Genomic DNA, 24,562 nt, shown 5'->3' on the forward strand with positions numbered 1-24,562 from the left:
TGCGGGTCTGGGAGCGGAGCCGCCCCCGGGGAAGGACCAGTTCAATAAAGGGGGAGCCGCCGCCGCCGGGGTGCGTGGGGTGCGGGCGTGGGAATGGGGCCTTTCGGGGTGCGGTGCGCGGCCTTGGCGCCTGAAGTGCCCCAAACGCCGTGTCCCTTTTAGCGGTGATTAATTAGTCTTATCGTTATTAAAGTTTACGACTTCCAAGTAGGTTCCGCTTGGCGATGCTGCGCGGCGCGGGGGCCCGTTAAGCTCTAACGTGGCGGTGCCATGTTTCCCCCCCGACGGGGTTAAGTAGAAATAAGGGGATAAGGGCGGGGGTGGGAGCGAGGGGGTACGGCGTTCCCCTGCCGCCCGTGAAGCTTCGCCGGGGCTGCCCGGGGTGCGGGGGGGGGGCCGGGGCCGGGCTCCGCTCCCCTCCCGGCGTCTGAATCCCTGCCGGGTGCGAGCGTGTGAGTGTGCGTGTGTGTGTGAAGAGGAGAGGAGGGAGGGAGCGGGGTGGTGGTGGTGGCGGCTGGGGAGGGGGGGGGGATTATTGGCAATGGGCGGGAGAGAAAGAGGCGACTCCTGTTTCCTTTTCTTTCTGCCAGCGCAATCTCGGCTCATTTTCTCTAAGCAATACAAGTTCACGGACGAGCTACCCAGCCAGCCCTCCTCTCCCGTCATGGACCTCCCAGGTAAACCAGGCCGTTCTCCTCCCCGCCGGCTGGTCCTTTTGCAAAATACCATTTTAAATGGTAGCTGTAATAAGATGCGGGCTTAGGGCAGCGGTTAGAGATGCCTCGGGGGAAGCGTAGGGGGGATCTCCCAGGAGCGAGGTCTCGGGGCGAGCGGGGAAAAACTGAGATGCAACTTCCCAGGGAGACGCCGGGTGAGGGTCTGCCTCCTGCCGTGGGTGTGCATGCCGGGGTGGGAGCCGGGGGACGCCCCAGCCGGCCGCTTCCTTCCCGAGAGTTGTTTAGGGGGAGCCGCCGCGATCGGCGGCAGCGGAGGGAGCCTGGCCTGGGGGGAACACAAAGGTTTGGGAAGTAGGAGCCGGTGCCCGAGCGCAGCAGCCCCCGGGCGGGGAGGAGGAGGGCGGCGGCGGCGGCTCCCGGAGCCCGGCCGGGGCAGCGCCGCGGCGGGGACGCGGGCTCCGGCCCCCTGCGAACCCTCGGGACAGCGGGGCAGCTCCAGCGAGGGGGAGAGGGAGCATTAGCAGCAACACCAAAATCTCCTTCCGTAGCGGCCGGGGCGTTAGGAGGCGGACGTAAAGCCGGCTCGCAGCCGGAGTAAAAAGTGGGGCCGTGGGAACTCGCCGGGCTTTGGCGGGGCGGGAAAGGGACCGTCCGAGGCGCCCACGGGGTGCTCCCCCGTGGGCGCAGGGGCGAAATCTGCCGCGCTGCCCCCCCCCCCCCCCGTCCCGCCTCCACGCACGGCTGGGGCTGCGGGACCCCCCGCTGCTGGGGGACGGGAGGGAAAGCGAGAGGCGAGGAGCCGTCTGCCGGGGCAGCGCGGTCTCTCCCCGCCCCGTTGTACCGGCTGGGGCGGCCGGGGCGGGGACGGGGCGGGAGCCCGCACCGGCCGGGGAGGTGGCGGGCGGCGCGGTGCCCGGCTCCCGCCCGCCCGCTTCTCTGCTTCACCGCCGCCTTTGCCCTTGCCAGGCTGCTGCGCGCCGCCCGCCCTCTGAGGAGGCTCCTTCGCCCCGCGCGGAGGAGGAGGCGGGCGGAGGAGGAGGAGGCGGAGGAGGAGGAGGAGGAGGCGGAGGAGAAGGGGAGGAAGGCGCGGCCCCAGCCGCCGCTGCCCAGCCGCCGTCCCGCAGAGCGCTGGCCGCGGGGCGCCGCGGCGGCAGCAGGCGCGCAGCCCCCTCCGCCTCGCCCGCCCCCGCCGGTGGCGGCGGCGGCGGCGGCGGCGGCGCGGGGCGCCCGCATGGCGGCGGCGAGCCGGAGCGGCGGCGGTCCGGCGGGGGGCATGGGGCGGCGGCGGCGGGGGGCGCCGGCCGAGCCGGCGGGCGGCGGCGGCGGCTGCTGCTGCTGCCTGGCGGCGGCGCTGCCGCTGCTGCTGCTGCTGCTGCCCGCCGGGTGCCCGGTGCGGGCGCAGAACGACACGGAGCCCATCGTCCTGGAGGGGAAGTGCCTGGTGGTGTGCGACTCCAGCCCTTCGGCCGACGGCGCCATCACCTCCTCCCTGGGGATCTCGGTGCGCTCGGGCAGCGCCAAGGTGGCCTTCTCGGCCACCCGCAGCACCAACCACGAGCCCTCCGAGATGAGCAACCGCACCATGACCATCTACTTCGACCAGGTCAGCCGCCGCCTGCTTCGCCTTCGCTGCTCCCCCCCCCGGCCCCTCGCCTCCCTGCGCGGACACCCCCGCCCCTAGCCCCCCGCCGCTACACGCCGCGTTCCCTTCTCGCTCCCCCGCCGCCTTTTAAGCCCGGCCCACCCCCTCGGCAGCAGTTTTGCAGCCCAACTCCCCAGCAAGAGTTTGGGAAGTTTTGGTTTTTTAGGTGCCTGCGGGGCTTTCCTGGGGCGGTAAAGGAGGGGACGCACGCACGCTGACTTCTTGTCCGCTCCCGTCGCCAGCACGGAGAGAGCTTTAACGTGCGAGTTTTTGTGCCTCAGACGCTCGCCGGGGAGCCTTGCAGCCCCGGATTGCCCCGGGCAGTCAGGGACGATCCGGGGGGCAAAAGCGCGGATCCCCCCCCCGCCCCGTCCTCCCCTTCGGTGCTCCGTCGGCAATGCTCGTTTTCAGGGCAAGGGGAGGACAGATTTACCGATGGGGAGTCGCCGGGTCTGCCCGTTCCGAGCGCATTTGGCAATGTTACAGCATCTCTCCTGGGGAGGGAGGGCTGAGGAAGAAGAGGGTGTTTCCCGCCTTGTCAAACGAGGCGACCGAGGTCCCCGGTGGGTTATAACGGAGCGGTCGCACCGCTTGCTTCCCGGAGCCCATGCCCCGTCCTTCCGCTTGCTTTTTTTGCGATGAAATTTACTTTTTTTCTACCGCCTCTGACTCCTGAAGTAGTATGGCAGAGTCAGCCAAAATGAGCACACGCAAACTGTTTTCTCTGGTTTGTTTGTGGTTGTTTTTTTTTTTTTTCTTTTTCCATCTGTCTGTCCGACTGTCATTCATCTGTCTACCTGTCCCTCCTAATGAGTTTGCACAGCTATTCCTCACGTACAGGATCTCGTAAAGTCAGATCAGTTGAGGGAAAGGAAAAAAAAAAAAAGAACTTGCTTCAAGTACAGCATATTTTAGACGCTTTACCCCACAATGCTCAGTTCTTAGGAGTTTGAAGGCGTTCCTCCCTTGGTGCTCCCACAATAATGGATTAATATATTTATTTTTTTTCCTTTCTTGGAAATAATAGAGTTTGGCTATTTGGGAGGAAAGGCTCAGGATTTGGGGGGTTTGGGGTTTTTTTTCCTCTTGCTTTGCATTTTTCTTTCTTAAAACAGAGGTTGCAGCCCGCGAAGCTGAGCGTGGCCGGGGTGCCGCGGGGACAGGCACGACGGAGCAGCTGGTTCGGGCTCTCCCGCTCGCCACATGGGATGGCCATGGGCCCACGGGTTTTTCTTCCCCTCCTTAACCGTGCCTTTGGAGCCAAATCAGGCTGCCCATCGCTGGAGCTTGGAAAAGGAGGGAGAGGATGAGCCGGGGCCGGATGCCCCTCAAATCGGCGGGTTCCGCACCGCCAGCCTCTGCGGGGCCAGGATGCGGCCACCGCTTCCCCGTGAGGCTTTGCACATCTGCCGGAGGGCTCCACTCTTACTCTTTTTTTCTTTGTTCCAAAAAATGTTGAAATATATGGCAGATTGACTGCTGTCGGGGAGGAGGAGCAGGCCCACCCCAGCCGCACAGCCCTCCAGAGGGACAGGGAGGCATGAGCTGGGAGGTGTTGCTGTTGCTGAGCATCCTCTCTCCCCCTTCGCCCCTCTCTGCAGTACGATTTTAGTTCTATACCCTGTTAAACCCGAGGGCAGGTCTGATTTCAGTAGTGCTAGCTAAACCCCATATATTTGCATTATGAGTTGATGAGTTTCGGGGTTTTTTTCCTCGCTTCTTTCCCCTCCCTCCTTTCCTTCCCTCCACCTCCCTCCCCTCCCGCTTCTGCCACCTTTGCTTTATTGACAGTGCAGTGTGGACATTTGCACTTCATCTAACAGGCTTTGGAGATCATTTTTGCGTAACTAAATCGTTTTATGAACTGTGATGCTTTTTAAATGTGTCTGTAACTTGGCTCCTTTCCCCTGCACTGCACTTTTAATTGTGCTGCAAATGCCATTTCGACTAGGCTTTATATCGGTCATGGAGCTCATGTCAGATTTTCACTGGCGCTTTTCTAAGGTGGGGTCTGATTTCTCTCTTTCTCTCTCTCTTTCTTGTTTTGTTTTGGTTTGTTTTTTTTTGTTTACTTTCCAGGTATTAGTTAATATTGGCAACCATTTTGATCTTGCTTCCAGTATATTTGTAGCACCAAGAAAAGGGATATATAGTTTCAGTTTCCACGTGGTCAAGGTCTATAACAGACAAACCATCCAGGTGGGTTGTGATCTAAAGAAGATGCTATCTTCCCTTTTTGTTTTTTCAAATGCTCATTTCTAGACACTAAGGTGCATTTACAAAACCAGCAAGCGAAGAACGAGACTGTAGGTTGTTTCAGTGAAAGGGGTCTGTATGCATGACAGAAATCACGCATTGCCTTAGCTTAATTCAACCCTGTTTCTAACCTGCACAAAGTTCTGTGATGTGCACAGGGCAATAAAGTCATTGAGAGTATTGAGAAAACTCAGATTCTCTCTCTTTGCGCTTTTTAGGTAAGTTTAATGCAAAACGGCTACCCAGTGATTTCAGCTTTTGCAGGGGATCAGGACGTCACCAGAGAAGCAGCCAGCAATGGGGTTTTGCTCCACATGGAAAGAGAAGACAAAGTGCATCTCAAACTGGAAAGGGGTAACCTCATGGGAGGGTGGAAATATTCAACCTTTTCTGGCTTCTTAGTCTTTCCGCTATAAAAGAAGGCTGAATAGGAGACAGATCCAGGAGCCGGAGCAAGGATTCAATCGTTAACGACACCCTGAACTTGGCAGCACATGACAATATTTCCAGTCACCCCGTCAGACTGTCACGGTAGAAGAATGATAACCTTCTAAACTCCAACATTTGCTTTGAATATTGACAATTCCTCGGGAACCTGCGCCTCTAATTAGTTTTAGACGACAGTGATCTTTAGGAGAAATGAAATTATCGACCTGAGCAATTTGTACCTGTGATTGTAAAGTCAATTTCGGATTTTATTGTTGGGATCATTGCCTTTCTTATTATTATTTTTTTTTTTCCTCTCTTTCATTTTTTCCTCTTTTTCTTTCTCTCGTTGTTGTCCCAATGAGACAAATAACTTGGACCACACAATTGCTTTGTCAAAGGCTCGCTCCAGAGCCAGAAGAATGAAGTGTTCAGCCCAATGAGGTGTTCTTTCCATGCTTTATTTCTTTGTGTTGTATAGCCTTAAGGAAAAAAGAAAAAAAAAAAAAGAAAAAAAAAAGAGAAAAAAAGACAAAAAAAAAGAATGGCTTCAGTCTCAGTCCTGTATTTTTCTGGGGGAGGGGGATTCTGGACATTACTGTGTCAAGAAGTGCTTTATCCAGTGAAGCAAAATTTGCACGATTGGAACCTTATTTGTTTTGTGTTGTTCGTGTTTTTCATCGGCTTTTTATTTTTCCTGATTTTTGTTTGTGTGTGCGAAAAATGTAAGCTAGATTGATCAATAAGACAAAACAAAGCACATATATACCCTGTAGCTCTACGTAAAGCTAACCAGTGAACAATTCTGTCTGCACTTTCCAGCTGATCTTTATAGACCTATTTAGAGAGAATGAAAGAGAGAGAAAGAGCGAGAGAGCTACATGATCCTTCAATTACAATCTGGAAACTCGTAAAGGAACTGACATTTCTGAATTGTCCTGACATTTCTAGAAGCAACAATGGAGGCTTTGAATATCTTCTCTGACCGTACCCTAAAATATATCCTTTCTTTGCATTACCGAGCGTATTTTGGGTGCTTTTATCTGATGTTTATTTGATGTATTTGTCCACTAATGCTTGAGTACACATTGTGGGAGCACGGAGAGATGGCAGAGCAAACTCTTCCTCTTCCAAATTAAATAAAACCCTCTCCACTTGACCTGTCCATGGCAAGTAGCGGAGGAGTTGCCACTAGCATCTTTGACAGCCTTTGGGAGAGGGGCCTCTGAGGATCCGCAAAGGCATCAGAAGTTGCACGTGTGCCGTGCACTTATTAGCCGTGTGTGCTCTTCCCAGTGCAAATGGCCTCAGAGTTCTGGGGTGGACTGACATCGATACTGGAGGTTAGGAAAAGTTGTTACCCCAATCAATAAGAGGTAAAATACCAGGCCAGCGTCAGTTGCATCCTTTTGCCTCATTCTCAATAAGCAGATCTTGTTTTTTTACTTTTTTAATGAAGGTTGGTGTATTAGACAGTGTGCTGAGGAAAATCTTGCTTGAGGAGATCCAGGAGGAATGTTTATATTATTTTATATGATTTTTATCTTCATTTATTTAATTTGAAATATTTCATCTTGCTATTAATCCCACAAGGGTGGATGTGTATAAGAATTTATTTTTGTCAGATTTACTCCTCTGCCACAAACAAATACAATGCAAAGGCATTTGCAGCAAATTGGTGGTAGCTATGTTGTATTTCAAAATTATGGTGGACATGTCATTTTCATTGTAAATTTATCATTAAAGGGACAAAGGCAATTAAAGTCATATATTCTTAAAAAAACCTCTTATCTGTGTTGCTTATGATACCTCAGATGACTAAAACATAAGCCAATTTAATATTTTTGTGTATTTTCACCATTGATGTTGTTTGTTTGCTTTGGCATTTCACTTTGCCGGTTACTGAATGAAGAGGTTTCAGGTTTGTTTTTTAATGGGTTGCATTTTCTAGTTCTCCCTTGTGCATTGGCATGACTGCATTGGTTCTAGTTACAAAATATCACAGGGCTATGATTAAATACGTGAAATAAAACTTGAGTCGGCAGCAACCTCCTTCTATTAAAATACAAAAATAGTTATGAAAACAGTTGTCTTAATGGTAGATAATGCAAAACTACTTTTAAATCTAAGGTTTTTTGTTTACAACTTGATCATATCTCTCAAGAAAATAGACACCGAGGTGGGTTCAAGGTCCCAAGTTTTCAGTTTCTATTATGTTTCCTCAGCCTTATTTTGAAATTCTGCCTACCATAATCACTTTCAGTTGTCCCATTTATCTCAGTTCATCTGGCTTGAGGAAGGCAATGACATCTTAGTTCTGGCTCTCTCCTAAGCTGAATGAGGCCAATGACAAAGTTTGCCTTGGACATATTCTTGTAAGTTTCTTAAGCCATTGGAGCTGCAGAATCTGAATATCCCACTTCATGTATTCAAGTTCAGTAATTTTGACCATGGTTATTTTATAAAGCTAAATATGTTTATATGATAACCAATGTTCTTCTGAATTTAAAGAAGGTCTCTAATATACTGCCTCTCCCTCTTCTACTCGTGTGTGCTTCGTGCTAAGCTGTAGACTTAGGACTGTTATATAAAGAGTTAAATTAAGTGGAAAATGGGCAGTAAATTCTTATTGTACACTACTTACAGTCACGGTGCTTGATTTTTTCTTTAATGTTCTTTGCAATATTTATTCCCTTTCCCCTTTTACTTGATTTTGTATCTGAGTTTGAGAAGGTGCAACCTACTTGTGATTGGAAACAGTAGACGTTGCTATACATATAAGGTGCAGATATCATGATGTATTTCATGTTAGAGGGGGAAAATGTGCAACAGCAGCACTGTAGAATGCAATCAGAAATATTATGTGAGACCACCTAAAGGAGCCTCCCAGCACATTAAGAGTAGGCTTGTCTAAAGTCATTTATATAAATAAATTGATTGAGTAACATCCAGAGTTGGTATAAATTTAATGTTGAGGGGCACCATGAGAGTTAAGTGTAAAACATATATGGCAGCAAAGCAGGCCAATGGCACAAAACCAGCTCTGGTTCCTGTGGGAGTAATAACACAATATTCCTTCCAACAACTTTCAGACTTTCTCATAAGCTGCTGTGTGACACGATCAGAAGATATTCCCATGAAAACACCGTCTGTTTGACTGTTTCCCTTCCAGGGAACGATCTTCACCTGGGTATTTTTGGGTACCACTGTTTTAGAGTTTCTTCAGTGTACTTTTGGCAGGGTAGAAATCAGGACCTGCACTAGGAATGATAAATACTCATTGTATACTTTGTTGCCTTCCTCTAGGTTTTTGAGTTTTATATCCATAGTTTGAACACGGTCTTGGCAAAAACCTGTGTGCTCTTACCTCCCCCTGGGGCAGTGGGTGTGATGGATGTGCAGTGTCTCTCATTACTGGTCAGCATCTTGCAAGCTGGATGTGTTTATTTTGGGTGGGAGGAGAGAGACAGAGACGTGAAACTAGGGAGTTGTTTAGAAATTACATTGTGTTTGTTGGCTGTGACTTCTTTAACTTTTAAAAAGAACATTTTGTTTTTATTGACCAAATTCGTATCTTGGAATCTGTCAAAGTAGAAGATAGGTTAAAAGGGCTTGTTTACTGATGGAGTTATTCAGAAATAGCTGGAAGTGGTTTCATGTCCTTGTAATGTGACATTCATTTCTGGAATAGGCAGGGTCACAGGTAGCTTTGTTTAAAAATAGCTGTTATAATTAATAGTCTGCTTCAATCCAGGATAACTTTCTAGAGTTAACAAGCATTCAAAAATCGGTGTCATTAATATACTTCATAATTTGCATGGGTAGTGACTTGTCAGCTAAAGTCCATTAAACAGTTACATGTAACTAAAGAGAAATAATTGATTCACCTGTTTTTATTTATTGTTGAAAGGCCAAGGTATGTCTTTGAGGCAATGCTCAGTTTCTAGATTTGGAACCACACGCTGTCTTGAACAATTGTTCCAGGATCATGTTTGATGAGATGAGTCATGCCCATTTTTAATCAAGGTGGTAAATAATAATGATTCATTGTAAAATACCCATTTTCTTAATGGAGCAGATTCTTTTCTTTGACTTGTTTTCATCTGTCAGAATGCTCAAACCAGAACTTTATTATTCCTGGCCACCTGTTAACTAGATCACATGAACAAGTTATAAACTCCTGAGAATTATTGCTGTGCATCGTGACTGTAGTTAGACACAGACTAGGTGGCTGTGCAGATGATAGGCAAACCTTTTGATCAGCTGCTGATATATAATCAAGTATCAGCAAAATACAAGTGCTCCATAGTAAAATAAATATATTGTCATTTCAACGAAGAGGCTAATCCTGCTTGGTTTATTTACTTCAGTAAACTCCATTCTTCTATAGAGGAGCTTATGAAAAACATCAATAGCATTTGGCCTGAATCATAGGATTTGGATTTTAGTCATGATCTACTATTACGTTTACTTTAAAAATCAGTGACGGTAATCAGTGCAAACCTTTAGTTAACCCAATAATCATTCTTCTGTTTAAATGTATTTCAATACTAATAATAATTCTGATAATGTAATCAAAATTCTACAAATATAATTTAAACGCACATTTTAAATCCATTCTCAAAACAGTAATGTTTATGGTCTTATCCAACATAATAATGACCTTTTTTCTTATTAGCTGTTATCAATAAAATCCAGAGACCACTAATTGTATTTCATACTATTTGAGTGTAATGATGAAAATACGCTTCACATGCCAAGTGTATCTAACGTACCACATTTTTCCTAGGTAATATACATTAAAGTATTTTGTGAATCCCCTCTGCTATTCATCAGCAAAATAAAGGTGCCTAACTTGCTGGGTCTCTGCAGATATACCACAGATAATATAAATAATGGCCTAGCAAGACATGGAGAAGCAAATAATGAGTACTATTATGAATTCTGCATTAAAAAAAAAATATATATTTCTGCATCAACAGAAATTCAGGTCGTACTGACAAATGTTCCAAAACTCAGGAAATATTAAAGTTAAGTTTTTAAACTAATGTTACTGACTGATACTACTTCCATTGTAATAATGAAGTATTATTTTTTCTATAAGAATCTCAAAAAATTTAAATTATTTTGTGAGATCAGCTGTATTAAAAGACCCTTGTTCAGAGTATTGATTTATAACTCAACAGAAAAATGTTTATTGGTTTGTAATTAGTAGTTATTATGTAAAATTGTCATTACACCTGATATATTTCAATTAATTGAAACTACTTATTTGAAATGCTTTTATTTCTCTGTGTGTGAATATACACACAAGTGCATACACATATATATATGTACACAGGCATGTAAAACATACATTTTTAGCTAGGAATGGCTGGGCAGAGCTCTGACGTTTTCCTATATAGTTTGGCCTTCCTTTCTCTGAAGCATTACCCCCAAAATAATTGTTATTTTATTTATTGTCATTCTAAACTTAAAACTGTTTATCTGTGCTTATAACCAAAATTATACAGAGGAATAGCAAATGGCAGCATACATTTCAGTCCTGAGAGCTGCCACAGTTTAGGTAATATTAGGGTGAAGGGAAGCATAGAGTTATTAATAAAAGACTTTCATTGCTTCAAGTGCTGTTGAAAGCTGTTGTGGCAAGTGAACCTATAGTGATGTGTGGGAATTGCTTGAAAACATCGGACAGGGAGCTATTGCAGACTGGAGGCTCAGTTTGTCCTTCTCTTGACACTGGATGGGAAACCTGCAATACATATTATAACTGAAGGAGAAAATACGTGCCTATACTTAGTTGTTTAGCAACAATAATCCTCATATGCTGACTTAATTTTGGTTGTGTAACTGTTTTCTCTATATGCGTTATATTGTCACGTATCAGAACTAAGAATACAGTGACTTCAGTGGATAAAGGATAAAGGGTTTTCCAACTTTGTATTTGTTCAACTAGGAGAAATAACCTAGCACAGAAATTACATTGCTCCTACAGGCTTTTGTGCCAGACAAAATATGTAAGAAATTATTTTAAAAATAATGTTTCAAGTTCTCTTAAATTATTTATTGTTACCAACAGCAGAATTTTCTCAGCCCTGTTCGTAATAGTATGACTGGGAATATTTTAGGATGGAGTTTAAATGGATATAGCTAGACTCTCTAACAGGTGGCTTCTTCCCTATCCTAAATTTTCTAGAGAGCTATGTGTCCTCGTTAGACTTTATACTCTCTCTGGAAGAACTGTCCCTTAATCCTGACTGTCAAGTAAAACTGCTCTTCCGTAATTACTTCATCTGGGTAGGGAAAGCATCTATTATTATTATTCTTCTTTGCAATGGTTTCTATTGTTTTCTTATACTATATGGACTGTGCTAAAACTATCCAGTAAAGGACCTTCCCACTGCACTTGCTTCTCTAAGACACTTTCATTTGTCTTCTCCTGTCCTCTCTTATCCTTTCATTCACATTTGAAAGGCTCCTAATGTTGATTTTTTTAAAAGCATTTTTTTAAATAATGCTTTTCCATTCAGCTTCTCATTCATAACTGTGTGAAACCTTGTTCATGCAAAATGATCACAGCTTTAGTTGGCTGCTCACAAGTTATCTCATCCCTCAGTTCTGCGGCCAGAACTGTCAGATAGGACAGTTTCTCAACCCAGTCTAGTTGAAAAAATAGAAATCTAAATAAATTAAAAAAAAAAAAAAGTGGGAAATTGGTCTGCATATGATGCAGTGATTTCTGGTAAATGTTTTGATCCCTTTCAGTCTGCTCTCTCAGAGACCACAATTTACATAACCAAGTGACTTAGCACTTCTCTGTTTTCTTAAATCCATTTAAAATATCGCTATGAACAGGGGTACTAGGAATCTCCCCTTTTTTTTTTTTACAGCATGTTTAGAAAATACAGGCCCTCTTGTATAAGTGTTAGAGCATTGGACAAAAGTGAGAAATCAGGTTTTCAAGTATCTGAGTGATCCTTTAACATTAACACCTTGTGAGAATGAGAGAACGGTCTGCAGGAATCAGAGGGGAAGGGAAGAAACCCTCCTAACAAACAGAAAGCTTGCTAACTATTCTTTGCACACATACTAAGCTCAAAAAGCATATAGGTACACACACACACGTACACGTGTGGACCATGTCTGTAAGTGACAAACCTTTGTATGTAAAACACTTTCCCAGAGTTCTAACTTTGATGCAATTTGCAAAATTACATGAAAATATGTATGCAATTTAGGTGGGATTAAACGTACACGTGATTAATGATTGTACTGAACTATTTATAAGGACAGTGGCTCAATACAGATATGTTACAGAGTGTATTCACAGAATCGTAGAATGGTTTGGGTTGGAAGGGACCTTAAAGATCATCTAGTTCCAATCCCCCTGGCATGGACAGGGATGCCTTCCACCAGACCAGGTTGCTCAGAGCCCCATCCAACCTGGCCTCGAACACTGCCAGGGATGGGGCATCCACAACTCTCTGGGCAACCTGTCCCAGTGCCTCACCACCCTCACAGTGAAGAACTTCCTTATACCTAATCTAAATCTACCCTCTTTGAGTTTAAAGCCATCACCCCTTGTCCTCTCACTACATGCCCTTGTAAGAAGTCCCTCTCCAGCTTTCCTGTAGGCCCCCTTTAGGTGCTGGAAGGCTGCTATAAGGTCTCCCTGGAGCCTTCTCTTCTCCAGGCTGAACAACCCCAACTGTCTCAGCCTGTCTTCCTAGGAGACATTCTCCAGCCCTCTGATCATCTTCGTGGCCCTCCCCTGGACTCACTCCAACAGGTCCATGTCCTTCTTATGTTGGGGGCCCCAGAGCTGAACACAGTACTCCAGGTGGGGTCTCAGCAGAGTGGAATAGAGGGGGAGAATCACCTCCCTCAACCTGCTGGTCACACTTCTTTTGATGCAGCCCAGTATGTACTTGGCTTTCTGGGCTGTGAGTGCACATTGCAGGTTCATATTCAGTATTTCAGCCACTAATGCCCCCAACTCCTCCACAGGGCTGCTCTCAATTCACTCATTGCCCAGCCTGTATTCCACTCAAGCATGGAATGTTGCACTACGTAACAAATATCGAAGCTATTCCTGAGCAAACTTTACAAAATTATCTTTACAGAGCTATGAAAGTCAGAGATCAGAGTGCAGCTAATACATTTCAGACCACTGGACATATTATAAAAAGTGCAATAAACCTTCAGGTGTTTTTCCCTTCCCCTCAGTCACGAAGTAGCTTACCTCCTGAAAACAAAAACGGAACCCACATGCACTATATAGCATGATCTAATTTTTACTGAGAGTAAAAAGAGGCTTGCTTATTTGCCTCCATGTCCAGATCCTCCCTAAGGTGGTTGCTTGTCACATGCTTTTTGCCTGTGCACTAGTGTTTTTCAGAGCTTCGTAGGTTATGTCTGAACTAAATGATTGAAAGTTGATTTGCAAGTGTACTTTAGCATGGTAAACCCATAAGTGGCAGGCTTTCTTACCACACTACTGATTGTCAGATCTACTGTAAATAAGGCTTAACGTGTCTACATCATGTTTAGAAAGATCCAGGCTCAGGATATCTGTTGGATAGAGACTGAACTCTATTGATGCCCAAGGCAGTCAGGTGCAGTGAAAGACAACTTCAGGCAACATTTAATTGGCGTGGCAAAGTACAGACTCAGTATCTCAAGAGTACTCTGGTGCTGGAGCAAAGATTGCAAATCAGTGTATGCTTTCTTGTAAACAGTATATGTGGTGAATGAATCTGGACTGGTAAAGAATTTCCCAGCTATATGTAACTGCCCAATAATAGAGATTTAATGACCTATCAAAGTAATCTCCATAGGCTCTTGGGCAACTTACCATTTTGATATTCCTCTACTGGACTTACTCCCAGTGTCACTGCCTTTCCTGTCCTGGGAAACCAAAGCTGGGCCAGGTACTCCAGATGTGGTCACAAATGCCAAGTATAGAGGAAATTGATCTGCTGGCTACGTCCTTGCTAATACATCCAAATATGCAACAAACCTTTATTGCTGCAAGACTGCACTGCTGACTGATGTTCAGCTTGTTACCCCAGGATCTCTTTTTTTTTGTTTTCTGCAAAACTTATTTCTATCCAGTCAGCCCCAGACAATACTGCTGCATGTGGATATTTCATCCCAGGTTTAGGACTTTCTACTTGCCTTTGTTGAACTTCATGAGTTTCTGTCAGCCCAGACTGTCAAAGTCCCACTGAACAGGAGCCCTGTTGTTTAGCATATCAATTTCTTACTCTAAATTTGGTTTCATCCACAGGCTGGCTGAGGGTGCATTTTGCCCTGTCATCCAGGTAGCTAATGAAAATATTAAATGGTGACAGCCCTAGTACTCACCTGTGAGGAAAACCTCTAGTAACCATCTGGCAAATGGATTTCAAACTGCTACTCATTACCCTTTGAGCCTCCTGAACCAGGTTTCCAGCCATCTTGTAGTCTGTGCATCTAGTCTATACCTCTTCAGCTTGGCTACAAAGACACAGTGGGAGACCATGTCAAAAGTCATGATAAAGTCAAGGTAAATAGCATCCCCTGTCCACTAAGCCAGTCATCAGAGAGGGCAATCAGGCTGGTTGGACATGATTTTCCCTTTGAAAATCCATTGTGGTTGTTCCCATTCATTATCTTGTCATTCATGTGCTTATGAAGTGACTTTTATATGCAGATTTTCTCCATAATCTTCCAGGAGAGTGAAGTGAGGCTGACCAGCCTCTAATGCCCCAGATCCTCTTTCTCACTGTTCCTGAAGAGTGATGTGACACTTTCCATTCTCTAGTCACTAGGGACCTCTCCTGGTCACACAGTTTTTGAAAGGCGACTTTGGTCAAGCTCCCTCGTCATCAGATGTATCTCATGTGGTCTCATGAACTGATGTATAATCAATTTATTCACTCAGTTGACCCTTAACTAACCTTTCCTTACCATAGGCAGTACCTCTTTCTCCCAGACTCTTCTGTCACTAGGGACAGAGACTTGGAAAGCCAAAGGGCATACCTTATCAGTGAAGACCTTTGCAAACAAAGCTTTGAACACTACAATCCCTTCCACATCCTCCTCACAAGATCCCCTAGCCTTCCTGTCAATATACTTACAGAGGTCTTTATTTTTGCTATTCACATTCCTTGCCAATTTCAATTGCAGCAGAGTTTTAGCTTTCCTAATTCCATGCTCAATCAATATTTTTAATCTTCTTCCTGGTTGCAAGGCTTCTTTCAGTCTCCTAAAGAAGGCTGCATCTTATTTTGCCTCTTGACCAAGAGGTCTGTAGCAGAAACCCATCATAACAGCTTCCTTATTAGCCTCCCTTTGATCCTGACCTGTAAACTCTCAACTGTCTTGTGGACCATTTCTTGGCAAAGCTCCATGCATTCAAGCTGCTCTTCTGGATAGAGCATAGTCTCTTCCTCCTATTCCCAATCTGTGCTTCCTAAAGAACCTGTATCCACCCATAGCAGTGCTCCAGTCACGTAAGCTATCCCATGTGAGCTTCTGTCACCCTGCAACTGCTCACAACTTCTAATTCCTCTTCGGATTTTTTCCTCATGCTGGAGGAGTTCATGTCCAGGCACTTGAGATAGGTCCCCAGTTATGCTGTTTTCTTAGGGGATGTGTGAGAATCTTCTTTATTGTGTTGTCACCCAGACTCCTTGCCCCCTGTTGTTCCACTTCTTTCAGGCTTTCGTCTTCATCCCTTGAAAAATCTTGTTTAAAGGCTTTGTCATTAAGTTGGCAAGCTTGTTTGCAAAAATGTTTTTGCCCCACTTTGTCAGATGGAGACAACCATTCCTTATTCCTGGGAGAGGGTCCTGTGGTCATATAAGTGAAAACCCTGCATGGGATATGAGCCACACAGGTAGGTATTGACGCACAGTATACTTTTGCTTCTACCTGAACCTTTCCCTTTCACTGGAAAGACTGAGGAGACATCACCTAACCTCTCAGGCTCTTCAGGGTCACCCCCTCTTGATACTCTCTGGTTTCCCCTGGCCATTGGTACTCACATGGATGAGTAGCAAGGGGTTATAATCTAGGGGCTGGCTGAGCCTCTGCAATATTTCTACAAAATCCTGGATCCAGGATGCACTCCAGATCTGCTTAGAAACAGGTAATAGGTGAAGAGATAAGGGTCCTGAGCTGGCATCCCCAATACTAATTCATTGAGGCTTCGTGAGAGGAGAGGAAAATTTATGATTATACTCTCTGACATTTGGACAGTATCTCAATGCTTCAGCACCAGCTAATCTGACAATAGAAACAATGATGTACTTTCTTCACTGATATTTTTACCATCATGTATCTTTCTAGCTCTGAAGGTCAGGCAAATATGAAGCAACAGGAATAAGCATATGCCAGAAGAGACAAGGAATGAAATGAAGTGACAAATTGAAGAACATGGAAGGCAAGAGAACAGAATTAGAAAGAAAGCAGGGATCCTGTTTGGAAGGTGTTGTTAGTAGGACTGAAAATGATTTAGTGTAATGATAGACAGGGCATGGGGGAAGAGAAATTAGGTGTAAAACATGGGACAGGTCTTGAAATACTGGAATAAGAGTCAAGAGACTAGGATTTTTTTCCAACAGGGGAAAAGAAGGATTTACAGAATGAGAGGCTTGGGGCAGATGCAGAGAAAGAGAAAAAAGAATACAAAGTGAACAAGGGAACAAATAAATGGTGTTTCAGGGCCTGTAATTCATCTGGTCAGACCACAGTGAGAAGTAGGTACAGGGAAAGAGAGTGAAAGGAGCTGTGAAATCATGCAATACAAAAAATACCTGATAAGAGCATCATAGAGATGTTAAATACAGTCTGATGTGACCATGGAGGAACATGGCAAAAGGGACATAGCTTTTACAGATGGTTTCCAAATTAGAAGAAAAAAAATCACTTCACAAAAACAGGTCAAAGTTTTAAGGATTTGTGTGTTAGTCTCAAAAATGCATTGACTGGACAGAATTCTGAGCATTTCCTTATTTTTCTTATCTTGCTTCTATTTATTTCAAGGGCTTTTGTACCCTCTTGGTTTTGTTAACCACCTTTTCATTTATGCTAGTTCCTCTCATTCTCTGCAAATGACTCACCAGTCCTACCAACTGTTGAAAATGTAGCCAGCATGAGTAATCCCCTCCTAACAATGCCAGTGGGAAGTGAAGGGTGCATTGCTTCCTAAGAATGGGTTTCTTTTCTTGACCCATCAAAAGAGGTCATCAGACTCATTTTGGGGCAGCTAGCCTGCCTCTTTCTCCTTGTTTCCCTCTGGTGTGCTCGGCACGCTCCTTGCGAGAGTGTCGCTCTTCCAGAGAGATGGTTGTTCTGTCTTGCAGTTTCTCCAGATCTGGCCATGTGCAGTGAACAGTCTGGCTAGTTGCAATCCTTCTGGCTCCCAAATGATGATGGCAAAAAATGGAAAAATAAACGATGCATGTTTTGAGTTTATACTTTTGCTGACCTTTTTTAAATCTACTTCAGATTTAGTTGGAACATTTCAGTTTTCAATTTGAGGTGGGGGATGTAAAAGAACAGATCTTTAAACACCCTTTCATAGCTTTTTTTTTTTTTTTTAAACTCTTTTTTTGGTTGTAGTCTGTGAACTCAGTGAATTCAAATAAACACAGTGAATACAAACACTTCCAAAGGAAGAATGCACTTACTAGGAGCCATCCTAACACACTGACATGGCCCTGAGGCACTGCCAGCCCTGGTGTCCCTGCCCAATGCCCGTGCTCCCCCCACCCTGCCCACAACCCAGCACCCCATCTCAGCCCCCCCAGGGCTGTCAGCCCCTGCCCCGGCGATGCCCCAGAAGGACCCATCTCCAGCTTCCCACAGCCTGACCCTGCCCGGCCATGGGCTGCGCCAAACCGGGCCTACCTGCAGGCCCATGTCCTGGCCCAGCCTTGGCCTGTTCCCAACCCCAGGGAGGTGCCTGACAGCCTGGGCTGGAGATGTCCCCCGGCTGCCTGTCCCTGGCTGGGGAGGTGGGACAAGCCCTGCCCTGAAACCCCTGTGGGGACCCCCCAAGGCTTGGAGAGGCTTCCAGCCCCTGGAAGCCATCAACCCCCTCGGTGCCCTGACAGACACACTGCCGGGTGAAGGAAAAACGCCAAACATCTCATCCGTTGTTTGTATAATGGTTGTTTCAGCCCACACAAAATAAGCAGGAAGCCACTTTGCCACCTCTGTTGCCAGCACTTGGCCTACCATACTTTTTCACCATAAATTGCAGCTTGCTTCCTCAAGAAGAAATTTTGGAAATGTCGGGTATCATTAAAGCATCTGGTGCAGTAAACCTGATAGCTAAATGCAGTCAATAGGTTGTGGCCTAATCTCTTCACCAACAACATAAAGAGGTGCTTCATGCAAGAGTTGATTCAGCAAGGAAACAAGGTGTATTTAGTGACTTATGTGGTCATTAAAATGCATTCATCCTGTGAGGAACTGGCAGATACCCCAAGGATGAAGTTGTCCGTAGGTGATCAAGCTTTTTTTCACTCAAGTTATTATTTAGATTTTCTTATTTTGGGAAAAGTGATTTTTTTTTTTTTCAGTGGCTTATTTCTCCTCTACAATTTACATTGAGCCCTCCAGAGTCTGGAACACTGATTTATTAATTTCAGGTGTCTTTTTAAACAATTAATTGATTAATATCCGGTCTTACTAACTTGAAACAGTAATTGATTCTATTCTCATTTAGTTCAGCTGGGTTTTATTTGCCTTCAACCAGAGCAAGGCAGGCCTAGGCACAGCGAGTTGGTATTTGTTCACTATTGCTGAAATGTCACCATTCCTATAACTGGATTTATATATATTTTAAGGTCATTTGATCATCTTGCCAGGCTGTATAGCATAGCTTATGGTTTTATCGGGTTAGGAACTCTATTTATCCAGTAATCCAGTTACTGAGATAATAATTTGTCTATGTATTAAAGTGCATCTTCCAGAAAAAAACATATTATAATGATCTTTTCAGTAGATGGCAGTGCTGGGATTAAAACTGTTGCTTGACTAATATGCAAATTCCTGCCTGTCGGGATTTAGGTGTAAAAAGGCTTTTCAGGGCATTCTCATCTTTAAATTGGGGCTCTAGTTTGCTTGGAATGCTGATACTGTGGGGAGATTTATTTCTGCTGGCTCAGAAAGTGTAGAAAAATAGATCAAATACCACAAGTGCAGTCAGTTTGCTCCAGAGATATGCACGAACAAGCTAAAGCTGTGGAAAACATGTAACCATAAAGCTCCAAAAGTAATAGTTCCTCCACTGCATATGACACAATCCACTTCAATTGCTCTCTGTAAAATGCTGTTGCTAGCTGAGATGCTATAGGGTCTGAATACACGGCTTCTGTGTGGAAGTGTTTTAATTTTACATTCATTAAATGTTATCAGAATCACTGTGGTATCCTTATATTATGGAGAACTTCTCTATATATGGCACTATAAAGGACTCCATTATGGGTTCTTGTGACTTCATAATCCATTCCTTAAATTGCGATGAACATTTTTCTACCAGGATGTAATATACAGCTTAGGAAGTTCTGATTCCTGATAAGGTCTAAAATAGAGATTTGTGTTCCAACAAGAAATTTTTTTACAAACAGGATCATTTCTCAAAAGGCAGTTTGACAGGAATCTCTTTAAAGATCATTTATCTTAATGGCACACATTAGGTAGTTCACATGAAAAACTGCTCAGGAGTACAGAATAAACAGCAATAACTTCCCATATCATTAGGGCTTTGAGAAAGAATGAAGGCTTCTCTTGGGTTAGAATTGTCCTGTACCTGTGTGGACAACAAAGGATGGTTTATTGTGGCAATTAAAATGCATGGTAGCAGCATATCATTGTTTATCTGTTGGGAAAGCAGGCTAGAGAGAAATCTCACAACTACACAGAAATGCTAAATAATGTATTCCAGATCACACACTTAAGGTAATAATACTAAATCTATGAGCAGCTAGGAATTCTCAGTTATCTTGATGCTGATGACACCTGTATTGACACAGTACCTCAGAGAGGCTATGGAGACAGCACCTATGGAGACAGCACCTTCTCTTTAAACACAGCCCCAAAAAAGGGGAATTTGATATTTTTCATTAATAGCAATGTGTCTATGGGAGATCTGGATTGATCCTGTCCAATGGGGCAAAATATCATAACAAGAGGGAAAAACCAAACCAAACCAAACCAAAACAAAAAACTGCTAGCATTTTTCAACATAAAGAAAGTGGAATTCACTTCTAGATGCTAAAGGTCAGATAACTTGTGAATTCTTTTGACAGAAAATTGAAAATATTTTATAATTAAAAATGATAAAATAGCCTTGACATTTATAGTGTCTTGTTTTCCAGAAATTCTGTTAATTAGAAAATAACGAAATCTGAAAAAAGTTCTACTTGGAGTTAAAGCATTTCCAAGGGAAAGGGAAATATGTTCAAACACAATGAGGTTTAGAAAAAGAATATTTGGGAGTAAATGAAATCTATGTTCTGAAAACGTTGAACCTAAATTGGCAAAGGGATTCCAAACTCCTGTTCTGTTTCAGAGGGACTTGAAGACCTAGGACCTTCCAAGATGCTTCAGATTCCTGGTTGTACTACGGAGATGTCTTTCTTGCGCCCAGGGTCTCAGGAGTTCATCCCCAGAATCGATAAGCCAGCTTATGACAGATCTATAGCACTGCTAATTCTGCAAGACCATAGATTTATCAGGCTCCACAGCAAGGACTCAGTAGCCATTTTTATGAAACGAAGTCAGGGTGTTTCAGTCTGTGCACAGTAGTTGCATTGGCTTACACTAGCTCAGAATCTGTTTTGTTTTAGCTGAGACTTTACTGTCAGAAACTAAACTTCACAAAAACTTGACTAAGTGTGGCTACTTACTGTTTATAATTAGTAAATGGAGACATAGAAAATCACTTTTCCAGAATAGTAGAATTAGTAAGAGAAGAAAAAATTTGTACCATTACCTTTGACTGCATTCTTTGACTCCATTCACTACATGCAAGGTTCATCGTTCATCTCTGAAAACAATTCCTGAACTATGTAATCTCATACCTAAATTAGTGTAAGGAGCTTGATTTCAGCACACTGGAAGATGTACTAAAATAATGAGAACAAGAGAATTTACTATCCACTTTATACTCACATTCTGCAAAGAATTGTACAAATCACAAAGCAATGGAAGACAGAACTCTTGCAAAGAATATGCTAACTTTTCTAAGACAAGAGATGTCACTTTGAACCTGAGATATATTAGAATTCTTTTGAAAGAAAAAAATAGCCTTCTAAATCCTATTTGTAAAATGAAAAAAGTAGCTAAAATAGTTTCCATTGGCTGGAATGAATTCTTGTTCTCTTCAATATAAGCACTGATTTCAGATCTGCTGGTACATAGGTGAGCTGCCTACTTCTCCAGCAGACTAACACTTAGTGAGAATCAAAGCCTGATGCTTTTTACGCTCTTGAATTTTTACTGTATCGTGCAGTGAGGGGTTGAGATTTGCCTTCTGGCAAGAGTATGTCCCTCTTAACTCATGGATGACCTGGGATCTTTTGAGGCATAGATATAATTGTAGAGTTACAGCTTCTCTGCAGCATCCCTTAAGCATCTTGTCCTAATGGCAACTCCACTTCCTCAGAAGTCATTGGCTGGAGTGATCCCACCTAACTCCATTCTCAAGGGCCTTCTGAAGCCAGAGAGAATGAGTCTGCACACTTTAATGCTGATTTTGTCAACATCAATTTAGCAGCAGAATAACCCCATGGATTTTCAAGGGAGAAGGTGGTTATTAACTGTGATTCAATATATCGATGTATCACTGTACATATGTATATGTCATTGTGCGTTGTAGGTACCTTATAGACATATATGAAGATGAGGTCCCAATGTGAAGAACTTATGAACTGAAAAAAAAAAGGGGAAAAAAACCCAAAGACGACAAGGCAAACAAAGAATACTTTGTCAGAACACATTTGTAAAGCAGATAGTTTTGGCATTATATTCTGTTCTTGCTTTGAAATCTTTTAATTTTCCCAACCATATTCATCCTTGGCCACAAAATTCCGTGGAAGATTTTGCAGTTTGGGAATGGAGCATTTGGGAATACAGCACGATGTAAGTTTAAGAGAGAGTAGTGCTTCCCTAAAATACAGTGTCTTTGGTTTTCCTACCTCCATTTCTAAGGACTTATAACCCATTCTTGAGGTAAAGGTACTTCTGCAATGTTGTGTTGAGAAAACAAAGAAAGAAATGTAGAAATATGCTTTTGAACTGTACTGAGAAGGACATAAGAATAATTAAACTCCTGAAAAAACATCTCTCTCTTCCTAAATAGGTACAGAATTGCGTAGGTTGTGTAGAAAATCTTCAAACACAGTTTTGTTCCCTTTCTTTATTCTACCCTGAATAAAGCATTGGCAAAAGAGGACCAAAAGAAAAATCGTTGAATTGAACATGGGCTTGAAGGAAATAAGAGTGATTTCAAAAGATATTTTTTCCTTTTTCATACGGCCCTGCCTTCTTTGGGATTAACTTTTCTTTTAAACCTTACTTCTTTCCTATCATCCTATTAACACAATGTGCCAAAAGAATGATGTGGTTCATTGAATTAACAACCCCCTAGGTACTTGTGTCTATTTTGATCTCAGTTACATTCCTAAATAACAATAATGAAAAGTCTAAGATCTTTCCTTCCTGGTGTTTGGTTTCATATATTCAAAAGGGTAACGTTTTATTCTCTTCGGATGTTTTTACTCTCAACCACTCTTAAGCTAGTCAGTGTAGTTTTATAAATCAAATGCCAAAACCACTTTAACCAAAATCTATGATACATCCCTTGCTTAAAGGAGCTGCATCATTTTAAGACCATAACTGTATCATAGAATGATATTGCTTGCTTGAGCTCATCAGGGGTGACTGGGGGGTAGTCTGGGAGCTTAAATCTCAGCTGAAACTATTCTACTCTGTGCCATTCTCTGAAGTAAATCCATACAGGTGATGTGGAGCTAGTAGCTCTCTGCAGGCTGCTGAAGACTGTTACCTAGCTAGTACAGTAAAACTCAAGGACAGGGAAATGGGATGCTTAATCTCCATGGTTTCATTCCTGAAACATCTTAAATAAATGAATTATGTCTGTATGGAATGGCCCATTTTAAAGTAATATCTACAACAGTCATGGAGGGGTTGGGTTTTTTAATTATTTTTATTTCTTGCTGCTAAACAGCTTTTTAGAAAAAAAAACAAACAATGAAACAACATAAAATTGAATATGCCTTGATGAAAATTTAATTTGTCTCATCAAGCCTAATTCTCATGTCTGATATGCTGATTGATGGTAATGGTGGAAGTGGTTTCTGTAGTTAACTCTTATGTTTAGGATAATATGTGGAGTATTGTTAAGAGAGACATATTTTCTGGTGACATTTTAAACCAATAGTAAACAGTGAAAAAGAATGAAGCCTCTTTACTATGGGAAAGGGAAGAAAACACACAGATTGGTTCTCTGTTTTATGGGTGATAATGTTTGACAACAGGAACAAACTGGTGCACTTTATTGACATAATTCAGTAAAATCAAAAGACCTGAAGTTTAACACATGATAGGCCTCCTTAGATTTGATTAAGTAAAATATTTGTGTTGTTTAGATTCTGGTAGAGATAATTCACACTGATAATTGTATGAAGCAGACTGTAGTAGGAAGGATTGTGCCTTGAGGAGCAGGAGGCTGAGAGTCAATCGTTCTTTCTCATTTGTGGCAGTCAGCTGGCGTGGATCAAATGAGTTCTATAGAGCCTCTTTAAAGGTAAATTTCAGGAGAGAAACTGTTTCCTTTGTTGTGTCTTGGAAGACATTTTGGGGTAGACAGGTGTAAAGAAAAAGGTCTGTGGATCATGGTCTAGTCAGGGAACTAGTTTTGCTTTGTTGTTTACTTTGTGCTTGTTTGCATCTGGAAATTCAACTGTGCCCAAGAACATATCCCCCCTGAAATGTGGTTCACTCCTTCCTAAGCTATGGCAGCCAAAGTCTGGACCATGCAGTGTCACAGGGAGATCCTAGAAAGAAAATCTTTCAAGAAAAATGTGTACAGCCCTTGGAAATTCCAAAACTGGTAGTTAACATAGTGAAAGAGGACATTGTGCTTTCTGATTGACTTCAGTAAAACTTATACACTCTGTATCATAAAGATAAGGTACACTCCATAAAAATAGTTTAGAAAGATAATGTTCTTCAATGCTAGCCATAACAGTTCTCAGAGAAGCTTTGCTGCGTATTTGGGTTATAGATTCTCTGGTTTTGCAGGCATTTGGGCCAAACTAAAAAGCAGCACTAAGACACAGATACTGCTCCCTTTGTCTCTTAAATACTCGAATCTGAACACCAACTCAGATGTGCATCATCTGTCTGTGGAGCCTGCACGAGTTACACAACATTTGAACTGAATATGAAAATAACAGGGCACACTATTTTATATAGGAAGAGGTAACTGTTAATACGCCAGTTTTGAATTTCTGTGGTGAGATTGGTGCTCTTTTTATTC

The 24,562-nt window shown here is 43.4% G+C and overlaps 1 protein-coding gene across 2 annotated transcripts; it reads left to right on the top strand.

The window, feature by feature from the left end:
- Positions 1–533: 533 nt before the first annotated feature.
- CBLN2 (cerebellin 2 precursor) lies at positions 534–7,646 on the top strand. Of its 2 annotated transcripts, XM_069778873.1 has the most exons (4): positions 536–677; positions 1,644–2,280; positions 4,399–4,518; positions 4,794–7,646. In XM_069778873.1, exons 2-4 carry the CDS (start codon positions 1,909–1,911, stop codon positions 4,989–4,991), a joined length of 690 nt encoding a protein of 229 aa, XP_069634974.1. In that variant the 5' UTR covers positions 536–677; positions 1,644–1,908; the 3' UTR covers positions 4,992–7,646. The 2 variants fall into 2 exon arrangements, with proteins under 2 accessions (XP_069634975.1, XP_069634974.1); XM_069778874.1 differs by lacking the exon at positions 4,399–4,518 and having other exon boundaries at positions 534–677.
- Positions 7,647–24,562: the final 16,916 nt, after the last annotated feature.

Source organism: Haliaeetus albicilla, chromosome 3, assembly GCF_947461875.1.
Source record: "Haliaeetus albicilla chromosome 3, bHalAlb1.1, whole genome shotgun sequence".
Lineage (NCBI taxonomy): Eukaryota > Metazoa > Chordata > Aves > Accipitriformes > Accipitridae > Haliaeetus > Haliaeetus albicilla.

What these genes read in the sequence shown, in the direction of transcription:
- CBLN2 (XM_069778873.1), top strand. Translation starts at nt 1,909, where the DNA reads ATGGCGGCGGCGAGCCGGAGCGGCGGCGGTCCGGCGGGGGGCATGGGG. An exon ending in TGACCATCTACTTCGACCAG is followed by an intron (nt 2,281 to 4,398) that starts GTCAGCCGCCGC and finishes TTTACTTTCCAG; the next exon opens with GTATTAGTTAATATTGGCAA. An exon ending in ATAACAGACAAACCATCCAG is followed by an intron (nt 4,519 to 4,793) that starts GTGGGTTGTGAT and finishes TGCGCTTTTTAG; the next exon opens with GTAAGTTTAATGCAAAACGG.